This window comes from Lampetra fluviatilis, chromosome 34, assembly GCF_964198595.1.
Source record: "Lampetra fluviatilis chromosome 34, kcLamFluv1.1, whole genome shotgun sequence".
NCBI lineage: Eukaryota > Metazoa > Chordata > Hyperoartia > Petromyzontiformes > Petromyzontidae > Lampetra > Lampetra fluviatilis.
The window spans coordinates 10381508-10404783 of NC_136308.1; the positions used below are offsets into that span (position 1 = coordinate 10381508).

General features: G+C 47.4%; 1 protein-coding gene across 1 annotated transcript in view; it reads right to left on the bottom strand.

Annotated features, from left to right (window-relative positions):
- Nucleotides 1-23276, bottom strand: part of HDAC6 (histone deacetylase 6) — a 40638-nt gene that overhangs the window by 11978 nt on the left and 5384 nt on the right. Inside the window, exons 2-16 of the mRNA XM_078872491.1 lie at nt 15722-15774; nt 15126-15233; nt 14584-14669; nt 13931-14015; nt 12679-12719; nt 11674-11770; nt 11482-11579; nt 10524-10628; nt 10262-10330; nt 9007-9133; nt 8326-8391; nt 6132-6191; nt 5608-5697; nt 1696-1802; nt 867-934 (exon numbers count right to left, since the gene is read on the bottom strand). Of these exons, the coding sequence (XP_078728617.1) occupies nt 867-934; nt 1696-1802; nt 5608-5697; nt 6132-6191; nt 8326-8391; nt 9007-9133; nt 10262-10330; nt 10524-10628; nt 11482-11579; nt 11674-11770; nt 12679-12719; nt 13931-14015; nt 14584-14669; nt 15126-15233; nt 15722-15774 (1260 nt within the window). The remainder of the gene's footprint in view (nt 1-866; nt 935-1695; nt 1803-5607; nt 5698-6131; nt 6192-8325; nt 8392-9006; nt 9134-10261; nt 10331-10523; nt 10629-11481; nt 11580-11673; nt 11771-12678; nt 12720-13930; nt 14016-14583; nt 14670-15125; nt 15234-15721; nt 15775-23276) is intronic.

Below are 23276 nucleotides of genomic sequence, written 5' to 3' on the forward strand. Positions count from 1 at the left end.
TCATTTAAATTTAAAACTCATTTCTTTACAACTGCATTTTGCGTTCAGTTTGTTGTCTGATACCCACACCTCTGAGTAGCACGGTTGGCTACGTACGGCGCAAAAGAAGTTCAACATACATACAATTTGAATGAAGAATACATTCTTGAGGTTGACGGTGGTTCATCATTCTGAAAACTGAGCAGGCACCACTAAGAACCTGGGTTTTAATCCAGGCTTCATTTACCCGAGATTAAACCAGTTTCTCAATTGCAGTGAGCAGATATTTTCAGCCCGCTCACCAATGACCGCACACATAAAATACATTTTGATGTAAATTTAGATAAATTCCAGCTCTGAGATTTACAAATTGGTTCCAATGCCATGCGGTGAACATTTTTGAGGAGCAAAGAATGTGAGAAAAGTCAATTGAATGGATGTGAAAAAGTTTGGTGATATCGCTTTCCACAGGCTCTTTGCAACGTGGCATAATGCACTGCTCTGTGAGAGCTAATAATTGATTACGTGTCTCACAACAACAGCATCTTCACAACTGGAGTGAAACTTTAAGAAAAAGACAATAATGTATTATCTTTCTTGATTTGAAGCTTTCGTAACTGCAGGAATCCATACTCTTTGGTTATTTCGGTAAAGTGACTTTACCGAAAGAACCAAACAGTAATCCATTATCTTGTACGGTCTGTCTCGCTCTACGAACTGAAAGGATCGTTAACCTTAATATGCAAAAAGTGTAAATCCTTACAGGCACAATACACCACGACTCATTATCACTGAATCGTTCGCGATTATTGACAAAAATGTCTGAAGGAAATGTTTAATATCGGAAGAACGTGTTGGTGTCAGTTACCCGAGTGTTTCCTTCTTACCATGGCAGCGCAGGCACGACCAGTACTTCTGCTGAGTGGCGAGCGTTCGCCCAATGTCCTCCAAGGCACTGCAGCAGGACACCCCAGATACACAAATACAGGGAAGAAAAATCATGCATATGAATTGACTACTTAATGCTTTCCAACTTGCGCTTGTCCTTGCAAGTATTTAATAGGAGATAATATCCCGTTACCTTCAGAAGCACACTACAAAATGTCACCAGGTAACGACACACGCGATGTCACACGGCGCATGACATGTGACATCACAAGATGACGTGACATCTCATGAGATAAAGCGCACGCATGGGCGTATGAGGTCATCACCTTGGCCGCTTCATGCTGATTTTTTTTCACTAATATTTGGGCAACGCTTTGATCAATTTGGCCAACGTTCTATAGGGTAAGTTCCAAACAGCAACACAACCTTATACCTACAAATAGGTTACATTAGATCATCTTTAATAGAGTTATCATGACCCAATTAAACAGACATATGAGCTGAGATAATGCATCCACACTTTACTGCAGTTACACTATACTGTACTATGTTGTGACTGCTGTTCTGCGTTTCTTTGCATTTCGCTCGACTGTGATGCATGTTGAACTTCTTTCGCACCGTACGTAGCCAACCGTGCTAATCGGAGATGCGGGTGGGGTGAAAGGGCATCAAACTAAACACAAAAAGCAGTTCTAAAGAAATCAGTTTTAAATATAAGTGATGCGGTTCTGCATCGTTGTCCTATGAAGAGCTGCACCGTGTTACTGTGTTATTGCCGTTACGTATTTTGCTGTCCTCTGTTATCATTCTGTGTTGCGCTGCACTTGCCTGCACTTGGCTTGGCGTGAACCCCCCGTGGAGGTGACAGGATCTCCCACGAGGGCGTGCAGGGTGGCACACACCCCCGCCGCAGTCGCTTCCAGGTTATAGCCACCCTGCACACAAACACGTTCACGCGCGGCAGCATCAGCAGCAGCTTGACGAGGAAGCCACAGAGGTAAGGTACGAATCCTATACCGTGCGCAATGTGTAGCACATCTGAATTGTACAGCCCATGTTCAATTTGGTGGCTGCAGATTTAATTGGGCACTGTTCTGCCTCCACGGCAGGTGTGGGGGTGTGTGTACACAGGAATTTCCTGTTTGGAGGTTGAGTTTGGTCACGTGACCAGAAAGTTACGATGTAAGGTTCCCTCTTTCCCTCTCAGCCACGCGGCAGGGTGTCAGCCATTACACAGAGTACAAAGTGGTGGCATAAAGAGCGTCCCCGTGAAGACATATGCAAATGTTCATTGTGGGACTTTAAGAAGCATTGTCTGTAAGTTCGTTTATGTTCTTATGATACTGGGAATGCTGTTATAATGTTAGAATGACCGTTATAATGCTGTAAATGCCTTTATAATGCTGTTCAATTGTTATGATAAATATGAGGCCTAGTTAACAACGAAGCCTGCCACTTGCCTTATTGTGAATGTTACTTGTAATTGAAAAAGTCGAGTCAGACTTGTACCCATGTAGCCTTATTGCGATCTTGAGAGCAAGGATGATGAAATATCTCATCCACAGTTCCGTGTTATGTGTAGTGCTGTACATTTAGGCTGCAGTATGGTGATTACACGACGTGCCCTTACTTAACACAGTAGCTTATTCTCTTGTATAGATATTCAGTACTAATGTAGGTGCCTGGTCCATCCAGGATCTATTGTTGAGTTTCATGTTATCTAAGACAATGTTATGATGCTGTAGTGTTCATTCATTGTATTGATATTTCCAAGTATTAACAGATTTTGTATTTGTGCTGTGTTTTTCCATCAGTTTTACCTCGTTCAATTCATTAAATACGTTTGGAGTCGGATGTTCAACCTGGCTCTGAAGGTTTATTGAATACGAGGTTATCTACTCAGATAGTGGTGCAACGCAGTGCACAGCGAGGCCGAGACAGGCACCGTGGTGGCAAGATGTTAACTTCCTCGCCTGGTATAGAGAAGGTTGCAGGTTCGATCCCAACCCTGATTGATGCCTGTATATTTGGAGTTTGCATGTCTCTTTCCCTGTAGTTGTGTGGATTTTTTCACCGGGTCCTCCGGTTTTTCCCTCCAATATTAAAAAAACATGCGTTTAGAGTATTTGCCTGCTAATATATTTCCAAGTGATAAGCCACTTCGTTGAGCTATCATTTGTGGCCAGATCACTTCTGAAAAAGAGCTGTACAACTCTGTGAGCCTTACCTGGTAAAATAATAAACAGTTAGTTAATTTTGTTTTAAAGATAGTGTGCCAGTGGACCAGGGTGTCTGCATGCACACGATGGACGTGGTCATGCCTTCCAAGTAGGTACCACTTTATTCTCAAACTCCAAACTCAAAATTTGTACACGAGAAACGTCACACTACGTCTCTCAGTCCACGTTGTTCATAAACGTGTTTGTCCTTCTCGGCTCACGAGTAGTACTGGCTAGTTCTTCTGTTTTACCACTATATAATTTCAGGATAACCCAATATTATTAGCAACATTCAACAGTACTCTATTAACACATTTAACATATTAACTCTCGGTAATAACTCACAATCATGACCTCCCTAGCAAATAGATAACTCTTTAACCTTAACTATTCATTTATCCATCAGTTAAATGAAACAAATACAGTCGCATGAATCATACATAAAATATGCTAAAGAAATATTTACAAATGAACACAGGTCACTTTTAACAGAATAAAAATGTCCAACATACTTTCATGTGCGGTCTCATTACTTCATTATGATGGCACTTTATACTGCTACCGTATAATTGTAAAACCATTGTAATGCTCAATAATAGTTCCCTGCCTGAATGGGGCATTATTTATTCATGAATATAATCGCATAAAAATAAATCATGAATAAATAACCATGTACACTATGGTATTAGAAACAGTACCGTATAATACAACAATAGTTTTAAAACTCATTCATGGGTCTGGTCTGATCTCATCAAAACCCAAGTATGTTATACTGTACCTGTATAATTGTGAAACCGCGAAAAGTTACTGGAAAGGTTTACAGCATTAACGGCACATTATTTATTTAATAAATCATAATGCACATTACAGCATTTTTAACTATCAGAGGTGCTTTTTAATCATAACCATAATTACAAACACGTCTCCAAGCTCTGTAGCTACGTTATTCTGAACACTGAAACATATATTACATCAGTAATACGCTTTAAACAAGATTATCACACTACAGCTATTATATCGGCCATGTTAAATTCGTAACCACTTAACTTGCTCCATAACAGACTCTAACCGTATCTGTCAAGACAGCTAGCTTGCTTGTGTAAGAATTCGTAATCAGTCGTGTGGACTAGTGCAACAACATCTCTGGCTATGCCAGCGCTGTGCATCTGCTCCAATCGGTGGAAAATGCTGCGGCTCGCCCGACAGTTAGGAAGTGCAAATATGATCCCATCACAACCTTGCTATCAGACGAGTTACATTGGCTACTTTTCAAGTGTAAGATTATTTATAAACTATGCCTACCCGTCAATGAGGATCTGCACCGATCCGCTCCATCCTGTCTCGCAGAGCAGTGCGTACAGGCCTCAATGGACCCCGATTGATGCCATCTACGAACCGCAGCCTACGGTAATCTGCTGCTGTACCTGCACACAAATCTTGTGCAGTGATATGGCCAGCGCAGCAGTGTCAGGGTCTCTGGCCCGAAGACCTGGAACCAGTTACCGATACAAGTTCGAGATCCATCCTTGAGTCTGAGCCAGTTTTTCAGCAGACTTAAGTATTCTTTGGGTCTTTCGGTCAAGTCACATAGATAGGTTCAAAGAAAATAACAAAAACTACCAAGTTTCAATCGCAACACAAGCGGTCATCATCAGGAAAAGGAGCTTAGCTTCTAAAGGCAAACTGTTTATAAAGGTTTGAAATGGGCCCATTTCAAACGACGGCTTGTGTTGCCAACAAAACGTCGATCAAAATGACGCCCGCTTGTGTTGTGATCGAAACCTATCTACGTGACTTTACCGAAAGACCCAAAGAATATGAATTCCTGCAGTCACGAAAGCTTTTAAGTCAAAACTTAAAAGTGTTATTCTAAAGAGATAACTGTGTGTGATCAGTGCGTCACATTTGTGGACTTGACTCATAAGAGTGCGCAATACCAAGTGTCCCATCTTACTAATGCATGGATATGGACACCGGTTTTTTTCACATAGGAACCCAAATGTCATTTGGAGCCCACAAAAAATTACTCTAGCTGAGTATCATTACTGGCCATGGCTCACATGAGTCACGGGCGATATCTGAACCAAACCTGGGTGCTCGCTTCACCAACACACACTGAACAACGTGGTGCAGTATGGTCAACTCCCATGGCCTGCACGGCATGAGGAGGCCCTCATCTGGCAGTGGACTGACAAAAGTGCTGTGTACGTACAAAATAAGTACGACCATAAATTGATGGTCTGAAAAACTGGCATGAAAGCTGACCTGTATCATAGCCTGGACTTAGTTTTTCACTGAATCTTTTCCGGGTCGCGAGTAGACTGGAGTAGGTACGTGACAAGTAGCCGCAGCCATTTCAAGAGGTATACTGGATGCGGTGTGCCGGATGCGGAAATGTTTTGTAGGTGAGCAACCTGGAAAGATCGTCACTGAAATACAGCCCTGAACACAGCCCTGAACACAGCTGGGGTTGCCACCTCCAAGGTACAAAAACTGGGACATCACACGGGTGGGTACTTACCTCGAGAGCCAGGCAGAGCCGCCCATTAGCCAGCGACATGAGCATGTGTGTGAGGAGGCCGAAGCATGGAGGTGACACGCACATCTCACCCTGCACTCACGCACGGCACATGACAACTTACAAGCACGCCGACTTATACAGATACCCCCAGCAGACTACGCAGTGCACTAAACTTACACATGTACACACTGTATAGGTTACTCATGTTTAAACATGTACACACCAGCTTACACTGATGTTCATACATGCAGGTCACTGCACACTGCAGCTTACACAGGAACACGCTACCCGGCTGACACATTCACCAGCTGACACGCGCGCATGCTAACGACACACTGGCAAATCACTGTACTGTACACGCGAACACACAGCGTGGGAAAGCGTTCATCCAGCAATGGATTGACAAAGGGCTCTCATGATATTTCGTCTATGAACACCATGACTAAGGTTGGTAAAACATTAGCGTAAATACGCATTTTAACAGATTCATATTAATGGGTTCTGTGATTTCGTAGGAACATTACCTTGGGGTCTCCGAGAGCCGCATCATAGCCAGCAGATACGAGAACCAGCTGCGGACTGAACTGCACGCACACAGGCAACCACGTGAGCATGCAATCGGCACATCTGCAGAAATTCTGTCACGAGGTGGCATGATGAGAGGGTGTTGAGCAGGCCCTGCAGGAACTGCCAGTTATACTGTGTATGTTTTGTGCTGAACAGCGGAAGAAGCAACCAGCACATGGAGCAAAATGTCAAACGGTGCCTAGAAGCGCGTGGTTCAACTCCAATACACACACCGGAGAGGCACCTGTTAGTGCCAGGACAAAGCTCTGAGGAGGGGACAGATGATCAAGTCTACGCAGGAACTGTCACTGTTGTGCTCGGCTTGCTACCCAATAAACCCAGCGTTCAATTTGGGAGAGGGAACCAGCAGGTGGGACATTCACGAATTGGACGACTGCAATGAGTGGCAGGTACTGCCACACCCAGGGGCCTATTGTGTCAAGAGACTATGGAAGATGGTGGAACTCAGCAACAGCTGAAAGGGTGCCAGATATTGCGGATGCTGAACACGGTTCGCCCTGCAGTGCCGACACCTTTCGAGAGCAGTCACATCGCTCCACAGAACGTGCATTGCATAAATATCTTGTAGAGCAGTGTTCTCTGTTGCAAGGCCCGCGGTAGCCTTTAGTGTGGCCCTCGACAATACAATGCGCAAATGTTAAAACACCCCCCCCGTCACCGTGCTGTCACAAACCCCAATGGTTTCAAATGTGTGGCAGTCCTCGCACTGATGATGTGTTATTGGCGAAAGTGGCCCCCCTCTGAAAATGTGTGAATATCAGTGATATAGAGTAAGTCCTCCACGTTGGGGATGTGCTCTTGGAAAACGCGACATTAGCTGAAACAACGAACATCGAAACATACTTTTGCACCGACTTAATTATATAAACTTAAAGGATGCATTCCTGGGGGTTATTAATTGGTGCAAATTTTTAGAAAAAAATTTCTGTACCAAAAAAGGATAACAAAAAATACCCAAAAACATATTATAACAAGTTTAATTGTAGGCTATAAGTGACTACAGAGTATTCACTAGAGATGGTGGTGCACGATTGCAATGAGAGAGAGCGGCACAGTAAAGGCTGAGGCTGTAGCGCACGCTAGGGGGAGCATGCTGCCCAAACTACTGCGTTCTTTTATTTCAATTTAAAAAACTGCATTATAGTGAATCAATGCATTTTAACTAAAATTACGTTCCCCAAGTCGTTGGCAACGTAATACGTTAATAGTGAAATAACATAAATAGCAGCAACGTAAATAGAGGAATTCCTGTAACAATTAAATAAGCTGCTTTTGTTTATTATATTCAAGTAACGTATGGTGGATATCTGTGAAGCTACTCTTACACTTTATTTCAAGTGTACATGCTACTGGCAAGCATGGACTACCCTTGTCAACCTGAGGAATGTGAAGGGGATTGATTTACTTATGTTGTATAAAAAGGGAATGAATGAATAAAACCAGGACATCTTCCTCTAAAGAGAACTGGAAAAGCAATGGGATCAAACTATTAATATTGAAAGCACCACCCAGTTCAGTGCTTATTTCCACCAATGGGTGTGTGACGTGGTTTGGAGGTGTGGGATCATGTTGGTGCCATGCCACTTGGGTGGGAGGACAGAGCTCGGAGTGAAACACAAGAAGACCAGGCGGATTGGGCGGAGGCTTTCCACCGATGTCTTGTGCCGACGCCGTGACCTTGCCGGGTCATTGCGAGATCATCACGGGAGTCCTCGCGGACGTAACAACCGAACGTGGGGACATTAACTCGCTCGTTTAAAATTCCTGGCAGGAAGGCTGTGTTTGTATTAAGATGATGATGATGATGAAAATGTAAAAAAAAGCGTTGATTTTTGGTCTAACCTAACTGGCACTGTTAAACACTATATTGTAAGACTGCTTCCCTACCCCCAAACCATGGGAGAGTAGGGAGGCATTGAGACCACAGCCTCATGGAGCATGGAGACAGATCCCGGTCCCGGTATTGTGCTGGGACTGAGCTGGCAAGAAGCCTGGTTTTCCCAGTGGTCATAGAAATGCATCGTTTTCTAGGCATGCGTGAAAGCGTCGTAGGGTGCGTTCCGCAATTTATCCTTGAAAATAGATGCTAAAGGAATGCTTTTAAAGGTTGAAGCGAGTGGGGGCTGGTACCTGATAAGCCACGGGCATGAGGATCTGCTGAAAGGCGGTCACGTAATCCGCGTCGGACATTCCTGTCTGCAAAACAAATAAGAAACAAAAACACCCAAGGAGAAAAAAAGCAAGCGTATGCATGGATTATATAACGTGCATTTGTGTTTGGAAATATTTCATTAAAAAACAGCACGCCGACAGGTAGCGGTCAGGGCAAAAAGCATACGCGTATTTTGCAGGTGGTAATTTTTCACGTTGGTTTGTCTACATTTTGTGCTATTTTGGCCAGTTTTCTACAGGACAAGTCCCGAACAGAAACACATACATTTATAAAAATGATAATATATGACACGGTCAGGGTTTTGTTTAGGCTAGGCTAGACGACTATGGAGAGTGCAAGGACAAACCTGTGAAGTGTGAAGGTGTTAATAAAGAAGGTGCCTCCTGGGAAACCCTTGTCTCCGAATCACTGACACTACATAGTTATGATGATCTGCTTTAAAAAGTTACTAAGCCTCCCTCCCTGCCCCTGTTCGACAAATTAACATATTTAATGCAAAACAACGTTCTACTATTGTTATAAAGCATTATAAAGCATTTTAAAAGAGAAATGCATGCACAGCCAGCGTAACGCAAACACAAATGAAGATCCAACGTTGACCCCCAAAGCCTTGTGCACAGGTGTGTTTGGAGGGTTACCCGAGACCAGGGCAGGTTGATGTTGAAGCCCTTCGCGATGCCGCGTCCCACAGCCGTGACGTCACCCTCCGGCAAGTGGGGCCAGAAAGCCCCCCCTTCATGACGGTGCACGGAGAAGTAGAGCACCCTACCCAGAGGAGATTCCACACAGAAGGCATGAAAACACCACTGCTGCCCTCCACCACCGGGATTTAATAATACATCGTCACGATTTTTGATTCGATACTTAATTCATCTTTGTCACATGTATATTATCTCATTGGTATCGTCTCATTTGTTATCTCAATTGATCGGTCTCATTTTCGCCATCTTATCCATCCTATCGGTGCTGCATTGTCTTGTCCTCAAGGAGGATTTCTCCACAAATCTGGCTGCGGCCTGATGATGCCGGTTGTAATTACTGGCGAAACGTCGTACTCAGATTGTAAATGTTGTGGCTTTGCTTTTCAACACAGCGGTGTGCTGTACTAGTAACGAATTGGCATGTTCTGTTTACATGACAACCCTTACTAATTGGCTGTGTCGGGTGATGGCGGGTTTAACGACACATTTATTTATTTACGCGATCTAACCAAAAAAAAACATGTATTATGGTTGTCTTGTCCTGTCTTATTGTTCTTCATTTGCTCCGTCGTTTGTAATGTCTGTTTTCTCTGTTTCATTTGTTCCATTAGCCCAATAGTGATATCTACATTTTATCTTCACAAACTGATGTTTTTGATTTGTGTGTTGCATGTAATGGATTCGCATCTCACCGAGTCACTAGATTCCACCACGATCACCACAATAGAAACAAAAGGAATCGAATCGTGACATGTACAGCCCTTTATCAATCCACTGCTGTAGGAGAGCCTCTCCACACTGTGGGGGTTATTTAACCATATATCACCGTGCTGGTCACTGCGGGTTGGTAAAGTTATGAAACTTGGATATTGGAGCATATCAGTAAATCACAGCAAGGGATATTTCTGCACCGTCTTCTGCTCATAACAAAGCTATAGATCAGCCTACAACACCTGTTTTATGCATAGTGGTTGTCCATCTAAGCACAATCCAGAATCAAACCCTGCTTAGCTTCCGAGATGTGATATTTGGTATTTTCCAGACAAAATAAGAGCAGTTCGTTAAATCACAGTGGGAGGAAAGGGGGAAATAATGATACAATTATTATACCCCTATCCAGCAGTGATTCATGTATTCAAATTCAAGGGTGAATACTCAGGCATTGTTATGTGTGTAGGTATAGTAGAGGCACCTGGGATCATCTTGGAAGGTGTACTGAATTCCCTGTCCATGGTGAACGTCCCAATCCACAATCAGCACCCTGGACACACGCAAGGGCACACACGGCACCCATCACATGTACAGGCGAAATGTTCCCGACACCCGGAGAATAATTATATTCCTGTCAGATGCACACCACCCCGTTCTATGCTCTCGAGGTACTCGCAAAAGCTGACCCGTGTCCGCAACATCCACCTACAAAGACACTTCGACTCGCTCCGTGTGCGGCTCACCTCTGCAGCTGGTGCTGTGACAGCGCGTATTGGGCTGCAATGGCAACATTGTTGAAAATGCAGTAACCGTTTGCCAGGTCCCTCTGGGCATGGTGTCCTGGAGGTCTGTAATAGACACGGCGTCGTTAACCACTCACCACATGTATTAGCCACTCCCCCGTACGGAAACGCTACTTGCTCGAAACACAATTAAACTGCCCACGCGCTCCGCACACTATACAATTGCCAAAGAACAAGGTAATCTACTCGCCACACAACAACATTGCCTAAAACCAAATTTCCCCGAATGCATCCGACCTCATCAGGTCTTCAAAACTTAAATGGGGTTGAGCATGATTTGTACTTCGATTGGTAACCAGCAGGGTCTGCCAAGTATTGTAGACATGGGACTGTGAGGTGCATGCATTTCCTCTGGACAAACCCATGTAAAAAAACTATAAAAACGAAAAACAATTTTTATTTTACCAGCTAAGGCCGACTGAGCTCTCTAGCTAATTTTCAGAAGCAAGCTGGCCACACGTGATAGCGCAACGAAGTGGCTTATCATCACGTGGAAATGTACAGCTGCCAAATACTCTAAACGCAGATTTCTATATTTGGAGGGAAAAACCGGAGGAACTGGTGAAAAATCGACGCGACCACGAGGAGAACATGAAAACTCCAAATATGAGTCATCAGGGTTGGCATCGAACCCACGACCTCCTGTATACCAGGCAATGTAGTTAACATCTCGCCAATATGCAAATTGCTCATGACTAGACTTGAACAAATCCATGAGCCATTCATGGCATTGGCCAATTCCAATGCAGCAACCTCTTGAAAAAGATAGGATTTGGCTACGTACGGTGCGAAAGAAATTCAGCATACATACATTTCATGGAAACTCAACATTTTATTTATTTTTACCCGTCACAGAGCAACACTACCCACTCGCCATCGAGTAACATTGCATACTCACCGCACAAGTGCAAACCCATTTCTGAGGTCCCCCGTCAATACGCGTTCCACCAGCCGCAGCACACTGCCCACCGCTAGCAGTGCGCCGTCATACGAGCCCTGGCACGCACCGTTACACACAGACACACCCCGCTCAGCCGGTGCACACCTGGATGTCGTCATCTGAGTGTTGGTACAATGCTCAGGCACCCACCTTGTGGAGATACACCGAGTCGAATGTATCCGACAGGGACTTCCGCTCCTGATCCGACATTTCAGCTGTGGATTGCATCATGCGTATGTACTCCTGGCTGGAACACGCACACACCGCACACGTTGCACGTTTGTTCTAGAACACGCTCACCTCTCCAAGAAACTCAACACATTAGACAATAACAAAGTGGCCTTAAAAGGAAAAATATATAAGAGGTGACATTTCGAGCAATGGCCCTAAATACTACAACAGCAGTGTTATTAACAAATGCGATTAAAAATAATTCGTAATTTATTCAAGAGGATGCACTGGACATAAAAGACAAACCATGATCCGGTCTCCAGAATGAATACCATTAAATATTTACAATTTACCACCCACCCAACCTGAGACTTTATGAATTGTCAATGTTTGGGGTTATTATTCCACTGCACAGTTTATTTTTTTTTTATCTCGTTTGCACTCTCTTGTTAATCTTGTTCCATTTGTAGTTTGTCTCATTTGAATGGGATTTACTCGTGGAGCCATTTGCACCAGCTCAATCTTTCAGACCTTTGGCAGAAAGGAAATCCCCAACATTTGAAAACACATATACACTAAGCGAATAAATACACAATGCGCATAAGAAGCAATATTAATTTCATTAAATGTTACAAGCCTACTGTGTAGAGGACTTTACATCTATAAAAATATTTACAGCCCTTTGTGAATCCACTGATGGATTAAGGCCTCCACACCCCACGCAGATTGTTCGACCTTACTTGACCATAATTCACCATGCCGGTCAATGGAGACCAGATTAGATATTACTTGCCACTGATGTTTTAACAGTTGACCAGAATTAAACGTTGGCCTCCCGGTTCATACAGAGAGCAGTGTGCAAACCGCTGCATCACTGCTCCATTCCTACAGAGTAATTTTTAATTCACTCGCCCAAGATGTACGCGATGTGCGCCGTGTGAGCCGTGTGCCATATAAGCTGTGAGGTGGTGTTCCGTGCAATACCTGTGACAAAACATCAGCTCCTCCACTGAGGCCATTCTGGGCTGGACACACAACCATGTACATAACACAGGCATGAGCTTGTGCACAAAAATACAGATAGGTCCTGCACAGGGCATCAATCGCTAAAATAGTCACAATAGCACTTAGAAAACAACACACACAGCACAATGCCTGGCTGAAAGCGATGGGATAGCCTTGCTCTTCTGACAATTTGAAAATCGATGGGGAAAAAAAGAAATTTGCATTTTTCTTTGCAGCTGTCAGTGCATAATCCAGTGTCAGCAAATTGCCCTGGAAATTACATCAAAGAACCCCTCTTGAAGCCTTTTCAACAGAGCTATTCATCCAAATATGGGTCACACCTTTTAAATTCCTGCAAATATTGCCCATAGCATATCAAACAACCATTTTACATAGCTGGAATAAGGCAAAACCAAGGAATACATTTGTTTAACATGATGAGTTTTCTGTCCAACCATTGGTCAAGAAAAAGACAAAGATCCCCCATATAGCCTTTACATACTTTTGTGGGCAAGTGCTGTTAGTGAGCACCTCATGAAGGTTGGCACAGTACATGGAGGGGTAGGTGGCCAGCACCACGCCCGACCACCGTTGTCTCCCTAGTGGCGATGTTTACACACCACACCACCAGGTACTCATTTGAGGCTAAGTCAACCTAGGAGTGGACCAGTTCAAATCATTGTCACTGGTGTTGGTCATGAATGGGAATCGAACTCGGGTAATTGGGTTCATAGCGCAGCGCGTTAACTGCTACACCACCACTCCCCAAAGCCATAGGTAAACAGGCTGAGATCAACTCGACACCTGAGATCTGGATTCAAAGCCAGGTTCTCAACGGTGCCAACTGTGCTGTATCTTCTGAACTACTCAGCTTTCCAACTTGGGTTCAAACCGTGACTGCATCAGCTCTGTCCATCTGTCCGCAACTTTGGGTTACAATAACTCTCGTAAACGTTATTCAATATGAAAGACATTTTGTTTTAAAGTTACGTTACTATTGGAGACTGACCCTGAAGAAAATTGCTCAAATTAATCAAAAGGTTGTTGCGATGCTCGGAAGGTAACAATATCGCCAACTAAATATTAACGAAGTCCAAAAGCATGCTCGACTGTGTTACAGAATGCGTGTGTATGCATGAATTTGCTTCCTTGCTAACCATGAGCTGTAGCTCATCTACTGGTTTCGGTGTTGAGAATGCAGTGGTGTCTCTACCGTGCCAAGATTGCCCACCTCCACAACAGAGCAGCGGGGCAGCAGCCCAGAGCGCGTGATGGATGCCAGCACTTGCTTTGCTCGCTCGGGGCACTCAACGTGGCTGCATCGACGAGGGGAGAACACCCACGCATGAGTGACAACCACGCACTCGTACAGTCAAACTTATCTTATCCATGGTGATGTGTTAATGGCAGACTCTATTTCAGGTTTATGTTTTCCTGCCATTTGTAACATAGATCATGCCCAGAGAGAATACCATCCGACAGCTAGAAGCGCTTGAGATTCATTGTGGAGGATGGGCTGCACAGGGAAATTTTGGAACAATAAAATGTAAAAATAATGGGAAGCCAAAGCCTGATGCTGGATTGAGTCGGACAGAGGCAGCTGGCAGATACCATCTGGATGTGTAATGCGAGGCTTGCGTACTTTTGGGAAATCAAAGGGAGAAGAGCAAGCGGAGAAAAGTCGGACATGGCGGTGGGATGACATTAAAGAAGTGAACTGAACTCTTTAACACTTCAAGGGAAACAATGACAGCCTGTGCTGAGGGTAAGTACTGGCAAATATCGATTGTCGACATCCAAACTCGCGGCTGACAGAAATATTTGAGGTTGAACATTACGAGTGTTTGTGGTTCACTGTGGAAACGTAATGAGCTGGGGAAGCACCTCTCCCAGGGGCAGGAGACTATCTCCATGCGCGTGTCGAACACCAGGCCTGTCCCATACGCACACTCCACGTGCTGTGGCACATCCTGCAGACGCACGTGCAAGCATTCTTAAATCACACGTGCGTGCACATACAACATAAGAAGTTTAACATGCATGCATACATACAGATTGTTGGAGCAAGTAATGTTAAGACAGCAGCTGGTAAGGCTGGCACAGCACACCTGAGGGGGTGGCGTAGCATGCACCAGGCCTGACTGCCTCTGTCTCCTCAGTGGCGATATTTACACACGGCACCAGGTACTCAATAAAGGCTAAGTCTACCTAGTGGAAGTACAGGAACAGCTAAGATAATCGCCACTGATATTAGCTGCGGCCGGGAATCGCACTCCAGTCGCTGGGTTTGTAGCACGGTGCATGAACCATAATGCCACCGCCTCACCCTGCATACGCAACAACACAGTGCGACTTCAGCCTCAATGCTCTCATTCGTCTGCGTGTGTGTCTTTTCATGGGAGTAAATGTAAGGATGTGTGCGTTACCAGCTGGGCCATACGCCTTCCCATCCTGTCCTGCTTGACTTGAGCTATACGATCACTCTTCCGGCTCTCCTGTGACATCTTTTGCCTGTTCCTCCGCTTGCCACCCGCCTGTTATCCAAGGCACACACACACGTGAACACTCGCTGGCATACGCATATGAGAGCTTCACTTGGAAACACCACAGGTTCAACATGATCAAGTTGCCATAGTCTACACGTAGAGGTCACGCAGGTTTAATTTACAAAACTTCACCACACTGGTGAATGCGGATTGAAAACGAGGGGCATAGATGTCGGAGCATAGACATGTAGTACAGCAATATGTTTATCCATACAAGTACAAACTGTTTGCATAAATGAAAAGGTCCTTTAAGAGAAACTTAACCTACTTGCAAACAATAAAACATGCGTAATGAAAATGTTGCTGGCTATGTGTTTGGAGGGGGGCAGTGGATAACGCACTGCGCTATGAATGCGGCCCCTGAGTTCGGCCTTATTCAATTTTTAACCAGCAGGACTCAGAGTTGGCCAAGCACTGGTGAGGATTAACTTGCTGATGAACCCCTAATTAATGTATAATCTGACGTGTGTTCATACCGATGATGGCTTCTCACGACCTCTGCCAGGACAATGATCCATTTTGCCAGCTCCTGCCAGACAAATGACAATTGGTTAAGTGTTGACATACCAACTGCTGTGATAAAACACCACCTTGCTTAAATTTCCTGCTTAGTTCACTAAGCTTGATACGAGGAAATGTGCTTTTAAAAAAGTCTACTTTCATGAGAACTGGTTTAAAGATGAAACTTGGCTCCATTACAGCCCCTCCTTAAAGGGGGTCTTCTGTTTCTATTGTGCTAAATACTTTGCAACACAAAAGTCTTAAGCTCGCGTCAAAAGCAGATTCAGCTTTTGTCAAGAATGGCTTTCAAAATTGGAAGAAGGCACTGGAGAAATATAGTGCGCATAAAGACAGCCAGTGTCACAAATTAGCTGTGATGACTCGGATTCAGGAGCCAAAACCTGTGAATGTGCAACTTTCACATGAGCTTGAAAGACAGCAGCAACAAGCGAAGAGAAATCGTATGAAGATTGTTGGGGGTGTCAAGTACTTGGCACGGCAAGGTCTGGATTTTCGAGGAGTTGATAAGGAGAGTGGGAATTTCAGCCAGCTTCTAAAGTACAAGGCAAAGGCCGATGCAGAGCTGACCACCTGGCTGAAAGGTCACTTTGATTACACCAGTCCCCAAATGCAAAACCAAATTTTTAAACTGGTGGGCAATACAATCGTTGAAGAAATTGTGTTGGAAATAACATCAATGCCAGTGGTCCAGTTCGCACTTATCAATGATGGCACCCATGATATATCAGGAGTTGAGCAGGGGTCAATATGTTTGCGCTTTGTAGATGCAGATCTACAACCAAAGGAATAATTCCTGGGACTCTACGAAGTGTCATCAACGACAGGGCAAAATATAGCCAAGATGGCATGTGATGATGCTCTAGGTCTTCCTCTGCCGCAAATATCGCTGGACGATTGCAGGGGGTGCAAGCCATTTTAAGGAAAGAACAACCGCTGGCTATGTATTGTCACTGTGGTCCACACTGCGTGAACTTAGTTACGCAGGCTGCCTGTGTAGCCTCTCCAATAGTAAGATAATAAATGGGCCTGGTGCATGAATTTGGGGGCTTCTTTAATCAATCTGGCAAGTTCAAGGTGATTTTCCAGGAAATCACAAAATCAGAGCATGGTTTCACCTCGTTGTAACCTCTCTGTCCCACCAGGTGGACTGTTCGCACCCCTGCCATCCGCTCAGTTCTCAGCCAGTATGAGTCAATGCTGACAGCCCTTTAAGAAATGGCATCATGCAGCTCATCTGACACTTCAAGGCCAATGGTCTTCATGGAACATTTCTAAAAGGGAACACTGTGCTCGGCCTTGTAATGGCTGAAGACCTGATGGGGGATTTGGAGTGCCTGAACACCTCCTGCAGCTAAGGAAACAGACTGTTTCAGGTATGTTGGAGGCTGTGGACCATGTCAAAACAAGCATGCAGGACAAGCGAACAGAGCACGTTGATGTCTTGTTCACAAAAGCAACTGCTATGGCAACAAAGTTGGACCTAATCTTAATTTTAGAACTTTCGTGACTGCAGGAATTATTATTTGGTTCTTTCGGTTAAGTCACGTCTAAAGATAAAATAATAAATTAAATTAAATAATAGAATACGACGTTTCGATTGCAACACAAGCAATCATCATCAGGTATAATGAATGAGCGACATATAGTTTTCTGGTTAGATTTTATGTCGCTATTTCATTATACCTAAAGTTGGACCTACAACCTATTCAGATGCCTCATATCCGCAAACCTACAAAGTGTTACACCGGTCAGGCTACAGCCCAAATCCATCCGGATGCCCAGTCTTTGTACAGAGCGCAATTCTACAATGCCTTGGACACAGTGAATTCTCAATTCATAGAAAGGTTTGATTAAGCTGGATTCCATAAGCTGCAGCAGCTTGAAAATGTGCTGTTACACAGAGACATGGACAAAGTGGTAGACGAATTTAAATCAACACTACTGCAGGTGCAGCTGGCCATGTTTGAGGCTAATTACGCAGATCAAACGAGCTCTGATGCTAGCATTATTAGGCAAATGGTGCCAGAGGTGAGAGGTCTCTTCAGTCAGGTGGAAGCTTTAGTAAGGCTTCTGCGGGTCATCCCTGCCTCCTCTGTAGAGGCTGAGAGGAGTTTTAGTGACCTGAGGAGGCTTAAGACATGGCTTAGATCTTCTATGAGTCAAACAAGGCTGAATCATGTGGCCATGTGTCACGTGCACCAGGAAAAACTGGACAGACTGGACCTTGATGGAATATGGCAGTCTTTTATCGGTGTCAACGATAAACGCAAAAAGGCCTTTGAATCCTTTGCTTGAAGAATGGCAAGTCAAAACACTTGTCATTGCCTGGAGAGATGAGAGGATAGGAGAGGAGAGCAGAGGAAAGGAGCAGAAATGACTGCAGATCCGGGGAGAGGAAAAAAAGATGACTGAAGAGAGGAGAATATAGGACCAGAGGAGATGAGGAGAGAGGGCTGGAGAGAAGATAGGAGAGGAGAGCAGAGCAAACACCCCTGCTGCCCACCCAAGTTTACTTGTAAATATGTAAATAAAAACAACAATTTGCTAAACCTTGGCCCCAATATCTGGACTTGTCTTCATATAACAATGCATAGATTGCTGTTTATATGATTCTCTGCCATTACATATGTAGTGGTGGTATTGACGTGCGCCGACTGTGACAGTGATGGATCACGGGGCGGCGCGGGGTGCGGGGTTGGGCACGCGTTGTGGGCGTGGTGTGGACGCGCGCGCCGGGAGTGACAGATGACGAGGCGGCGCGGAGTGGTGAGGCACGATGAGATGTGGGAAAAGAGGATCGTAGCCAGCACCCGGCGATTGGTCGAATAAGTGGGTGCTCGCAGCGACGTCCGCAGGTGGGGTATAAAGGGGGACGCGCGAGAGCACTCGGGGAGAGTTACCCAGTTGAAGACCCGAAGACGGAGCTGAAGACCTAGTGAAGCCGAGTAGCTCAGTGGCGTTAGTCGCCGAGTAGCTAAGTGGATGTTGGTCATCCGAGTAGCTCAGTGGCGTTAGTCGCCGAGTAGCTAAGAGGATGTTGGTCATCCGAGTAGCTCAGTGGGCGTTAGTCGCCAAGTAGCTAAGTGGGTGTTTGTCACCCGAGTACTAAGTGGATGTTGGTCATCCGAGTAGCTCAGTGGGCGTTAGTCGCCAAGTAGCTAAGTGGGTGGTTGTCACCCGAGTACTAAGTGGATGTTGGTCATCCGAGTAACTCAGTGGGCGTTAGTCGCCAAGTAGCTAAGTGGGTGTTTGTCACCCGAGTACTAAGTGGATGTTGGTCATCCGAGTAACTCAGTGGGCGTTAGTCGCCAAGTAGCGAAGTGGGTGTTTGTCACCCGAGATACAAAGTAGGTGTTAGTCACCTGTAACCAAGTTTGATAAAATAAAGAGTGTGTTACCCGTGAAGTCGTCTCCCGTGGAGTTACTACATTACAACTGGCGTCAGAAGTAAACCTGTCTTCAAGAAGTATGGACACAAGGAAGACTACCCGTACCCACGAGCGAGGTCGGGATGACGACTGCGTACCGGGGACACCGACCTCGGGAGTAGAGGACGAGGAGTTGCCGCCGATGCAGCACTTCGCGGTGATGGCCGACGCTCCGCTTGCCTCCGACACCGGCCTCCAGGACGCGCACGCCGCTTGGCGGAGTTGCTACTCGCCGCCGCCGCTGTCTTGGCCGACATCTCCGTTCCGGCGAGCGGAAAAACGGCTGCGGGGGTCGTGGAGGAAGCGACGGTGGAGGATTCCCGCCAAAGGGCGCTTCGCGCCAAAAGCCTGGAAGTTGCCGCCGTTTTTGGGGGGCCGCCACCGATTGGCGGGAAAGACGGACGCCACGTGGCCGGACACCTCCGCGCAGCGCAGCCCACGTCATCGGCGCGCGCCGGAGCCCTCCATTTTGCGCCTGACAACCGAGCCGACATTTTACACAACTCCAGCGGAGCGCGGGAAAATCTCTCCGACGTCGACGACGATCGGGTCCTCCAGCAAAGATTGCCCGCGCTGTCGGCGTTCAAGGCGGATGGGGGCGACTGGGGAGCCTTCCAACGAAGGTTCCTCGCTCATCAGGAGATGTCGGGGTGGTCCGACACCACTGCCCTGCGTGCGTTGCCAGCGATGCTTGACGACGACGCGCTTGCAGCCTTCACATCTGCTGCAAGGTCGTCCCGCTCTACGCTCCAGGCCGCACTACACCTGATGGCGAAGGTGTTCGGGCCGCCCTCCACGTGCCGCCACCAGTTCTACGATCGGCGGAAGGTGGCTGGGGAAACGACGCTAGCCTACCGCACGGCACTGCTCGCCTTGGCGGACGCGGCTTTTCCCCGCATGGATAAGGAGGGGAAGGACGCCATGGTGACGGAGCAGCTGCTGGTGTTGGCCCACGAGTTGGGGGTCCCCATCAACGTGGCAGACGAGATGGAGATCTGCTCCCTGGCGATCGCCACGAGCATTCACGCGTACGAGGTCCTCAAACGCAAGCCGGGGGTCGTCTGCAAATGGCCGGGGAATGCGGCACTGGCCGCCACGATCGCCGAACCTCAGCCAGCTGCGGTGCAGGAGCGGGCCTTCGCTGCACCGTGTCCGGGGGAGTGGAGAACGGGAGGTCGTTCGCCCACACGTTCGCCCCGCAAGCTGGAGCAACCGAAACCTACGACGTCCGTCGTCTGCTACAACTGCGGCCTTCGGGGTCACGTCGCAGCCGGGTGCCGGGCCCCGCGTCCGCGCACCGCAGGACCACGTCGGGACGACGACCAGGGCCACAAGTCATCCCAACAAAACCCGGCAAGTCGCGGCACCTCACACGTTCGGTCCACAAACACGGCACATTCGGGTCGCCGCTTCGCGGTGGGGGGTTCGCGGCTGGGTGCCGGGGGTTCAATTCGGCGGGGGGGGTCCGTACGCGGCCCGCAAGCAGTCGAGTGGTCCGAATTGGCCCACAGGATCGTGGCTGCGTCAGCCGGGTCGTCCGTGGTAACGGGGTTCATTGATGGGGTTGAGGTCCGGGTGCTTGTTGACACGGGTGCGTCGGCCACCATCATCTCGGACCTTATTTATAACATCCTTCCCGTCCAAAGTAGACCCCTTCTGCCGGTAGACGTGCCATTTTATGCGGCGAATGGGGGATCCCTGGGGATCATCGGCCAGATTCGGGCGACTATTTGCATTGGGGACATTAAATTAGCGGGCCCTATTTTTGTATCATCATCGCTGGCCGTTCCCTGTTTGCTAGGTACGGACTTTTTGTCAAAAATGCCCATCAAAATTCTTATTGATCAGGCCTGCATAGAGCTTCCGTCAGGTCGGCGGGTTGCCTTCTTGTCGAGCCCTATCAAAGTGCGCACGGTTTGTGCGACGGTGCAGGCGCTGGCGACTCACACTGTACGGGTACCCCCGGGATCGCAAATGTTAGTACCCCTTCTGTTCAGGAAGCCACTCGAGGTGGGTGCGGAGGCACAGGGGGTGCTGTTGGGGCCGTCAAACAGAGCCAGTAAGGGCCTCGACTTAGCGGTCGCTCAAACCATGGTGAGAGGGGACAGTGAGCCGTTCGTAATGGTCCTGAATACGGGGTCGCGGCCGGCCGTAATTGCGCAGGGAACGGTGCTGGCTCACGCCGCGCCGCTGCCCGTTGAGGAACGGCTCGTGGCTCAAGCAGATTTTACTGTCGAGTCGCATCCTCAAAGTGATGAGGGGACTGAGTGGTTGGACTCGCTGTGTGCGGGTTCTGCTAACTTGTCCGGGGTGCAATTGGGAGCATTGAGGGGTTTGCTCATTGAGTTTGCTGACGTGTTCAGCAAACATAAGTACGATATCGGCTGCACTGACCTGTTGCGCCACCACATAGCTACAGGGGACGCGGCCCCTATTCGTCAGAATCCTTTCCGGCTCAGCCCGGCCGAGAAGGAACATGTGCAATCGGCGGTTAATGATATGTTGGCGGCCGATATCATTTCGCCCTCTTCTAGTCCGTGGGGTGCTCCTATTGTCCTAGTAAAGAAACAGGACAGGTCCTTGCGGTTTTGTGTCGATTTCCGCCGCTTAAACAAAATCTCGATGGCGGATGCGTATCCGCTCCCCAGGATGGATGAGTCGCTGGATGCCTTGGCGGGAGCGCAGTTTTTTTCCACACTCGATCTGCTTTCTGGATTTTGGCAATTGCCACTCGATAACGAGTCTAAACCTAAAACTGCTTTCCGCACACCTGGGGGCCTTTTTGAATTCAACCGTTTGCCCATGGGCTTACATTCCGCCCCCGCCACGTTCCAGAGACTCATGGAATTGGTTTTGTCAGGCCTCCAATAGGATACCTGTTTGATTTATCTTGACGATATTATCGTCTTTAGTCGGACTTTCGAGGAGCACCTCCAGCGACTGAGAGCGGTGTTCCTCAGGATGCGTTCCGCTAAGCTAAAATTTAAACCGGCTAAATGTTTTCTGCTTCGGGAATCTGTCAGGTATTTGGGCCATATCGTGAGTCGTTCAGGGATCTCGACGGACCCTGCTAAGACGCATTGCGTCAGCTCATGGCCAACGCCAACCTCGGTCACGGAGGTTCGTAGTTTCATTGGTTTTGCCTCCTATTACCGTCGTTTTGTCAAGCAATTTGCCACCATAGCCAAGCCCCTGCACGCTTTGACGGCTAAGGGTGTGAGGTTTCACTGGGGGGCAGAGGAGGAGGATGCGTTCTGCTCCCTCCGTGACGCTTTGGTGCAGGCTCCCCCCTTGTGTTACCCCGATTTCACACAACCGTTTTTGCTTGACACGGACGCCAGCAATACGGGTATCGGGGGGGTGCTCTCACAGTTGGTCGGGGGGGTTGAACGGGTGGTCGCCTACGGTAGTAGGGTTCTTTCCCCCGCAGAACAACGCTATTGCGTAACTCGTCGTGAATTGTTAGCCATTGTGTTTTTTACACAGCAATTCAGGCCGTATCTTTACGGCCGTCATTTTACGGTCCGGACGGACCATGCGGCTCTACAATACGCTATGCGCGTGGCGCAGCCATCGGGCCAATTGTCCCGATGGTTGGAGGTCCTTCAAGACTACCAATTCACGACGATTTACCGAAAAGGGTTGCGGCACTCAAACGCGGACGCCTTGTCGCGGTTGCCGCCGTGCACGGACTGCACATGTTTGTTGGGATCAGCGCGGTGCAAACCCCCGGTCGCCGGCGCCCCGGGAGTTGCGCTCGCCGCCACTGACACCCCGGGAGAGGACGCCCCCACGGGGAGGGATTCGCTGTTGTCGTTGCCCCTCGTTGAGTGGGGCCGCCTCCAGATGTCCGACAGCTCCCTACTTACGCTGCGTCGGAAAGTTGGCGCTCCCGAACAAGGGGAGGCGCGGGTCGGTTCCTGGGTGTGCAGACAGGGCCTGTTGATGAGGTGGGACAACATGTCCCGGCGTCACGTGCTCGTGGTGCCTGTTGCTATGCGGGGTAGGATTGTTCTGGCAGCTCATGAACGGCTCATGCATCTGGGTTTTCACAAAACGCTCGCCCTAATCCAGCGAGACT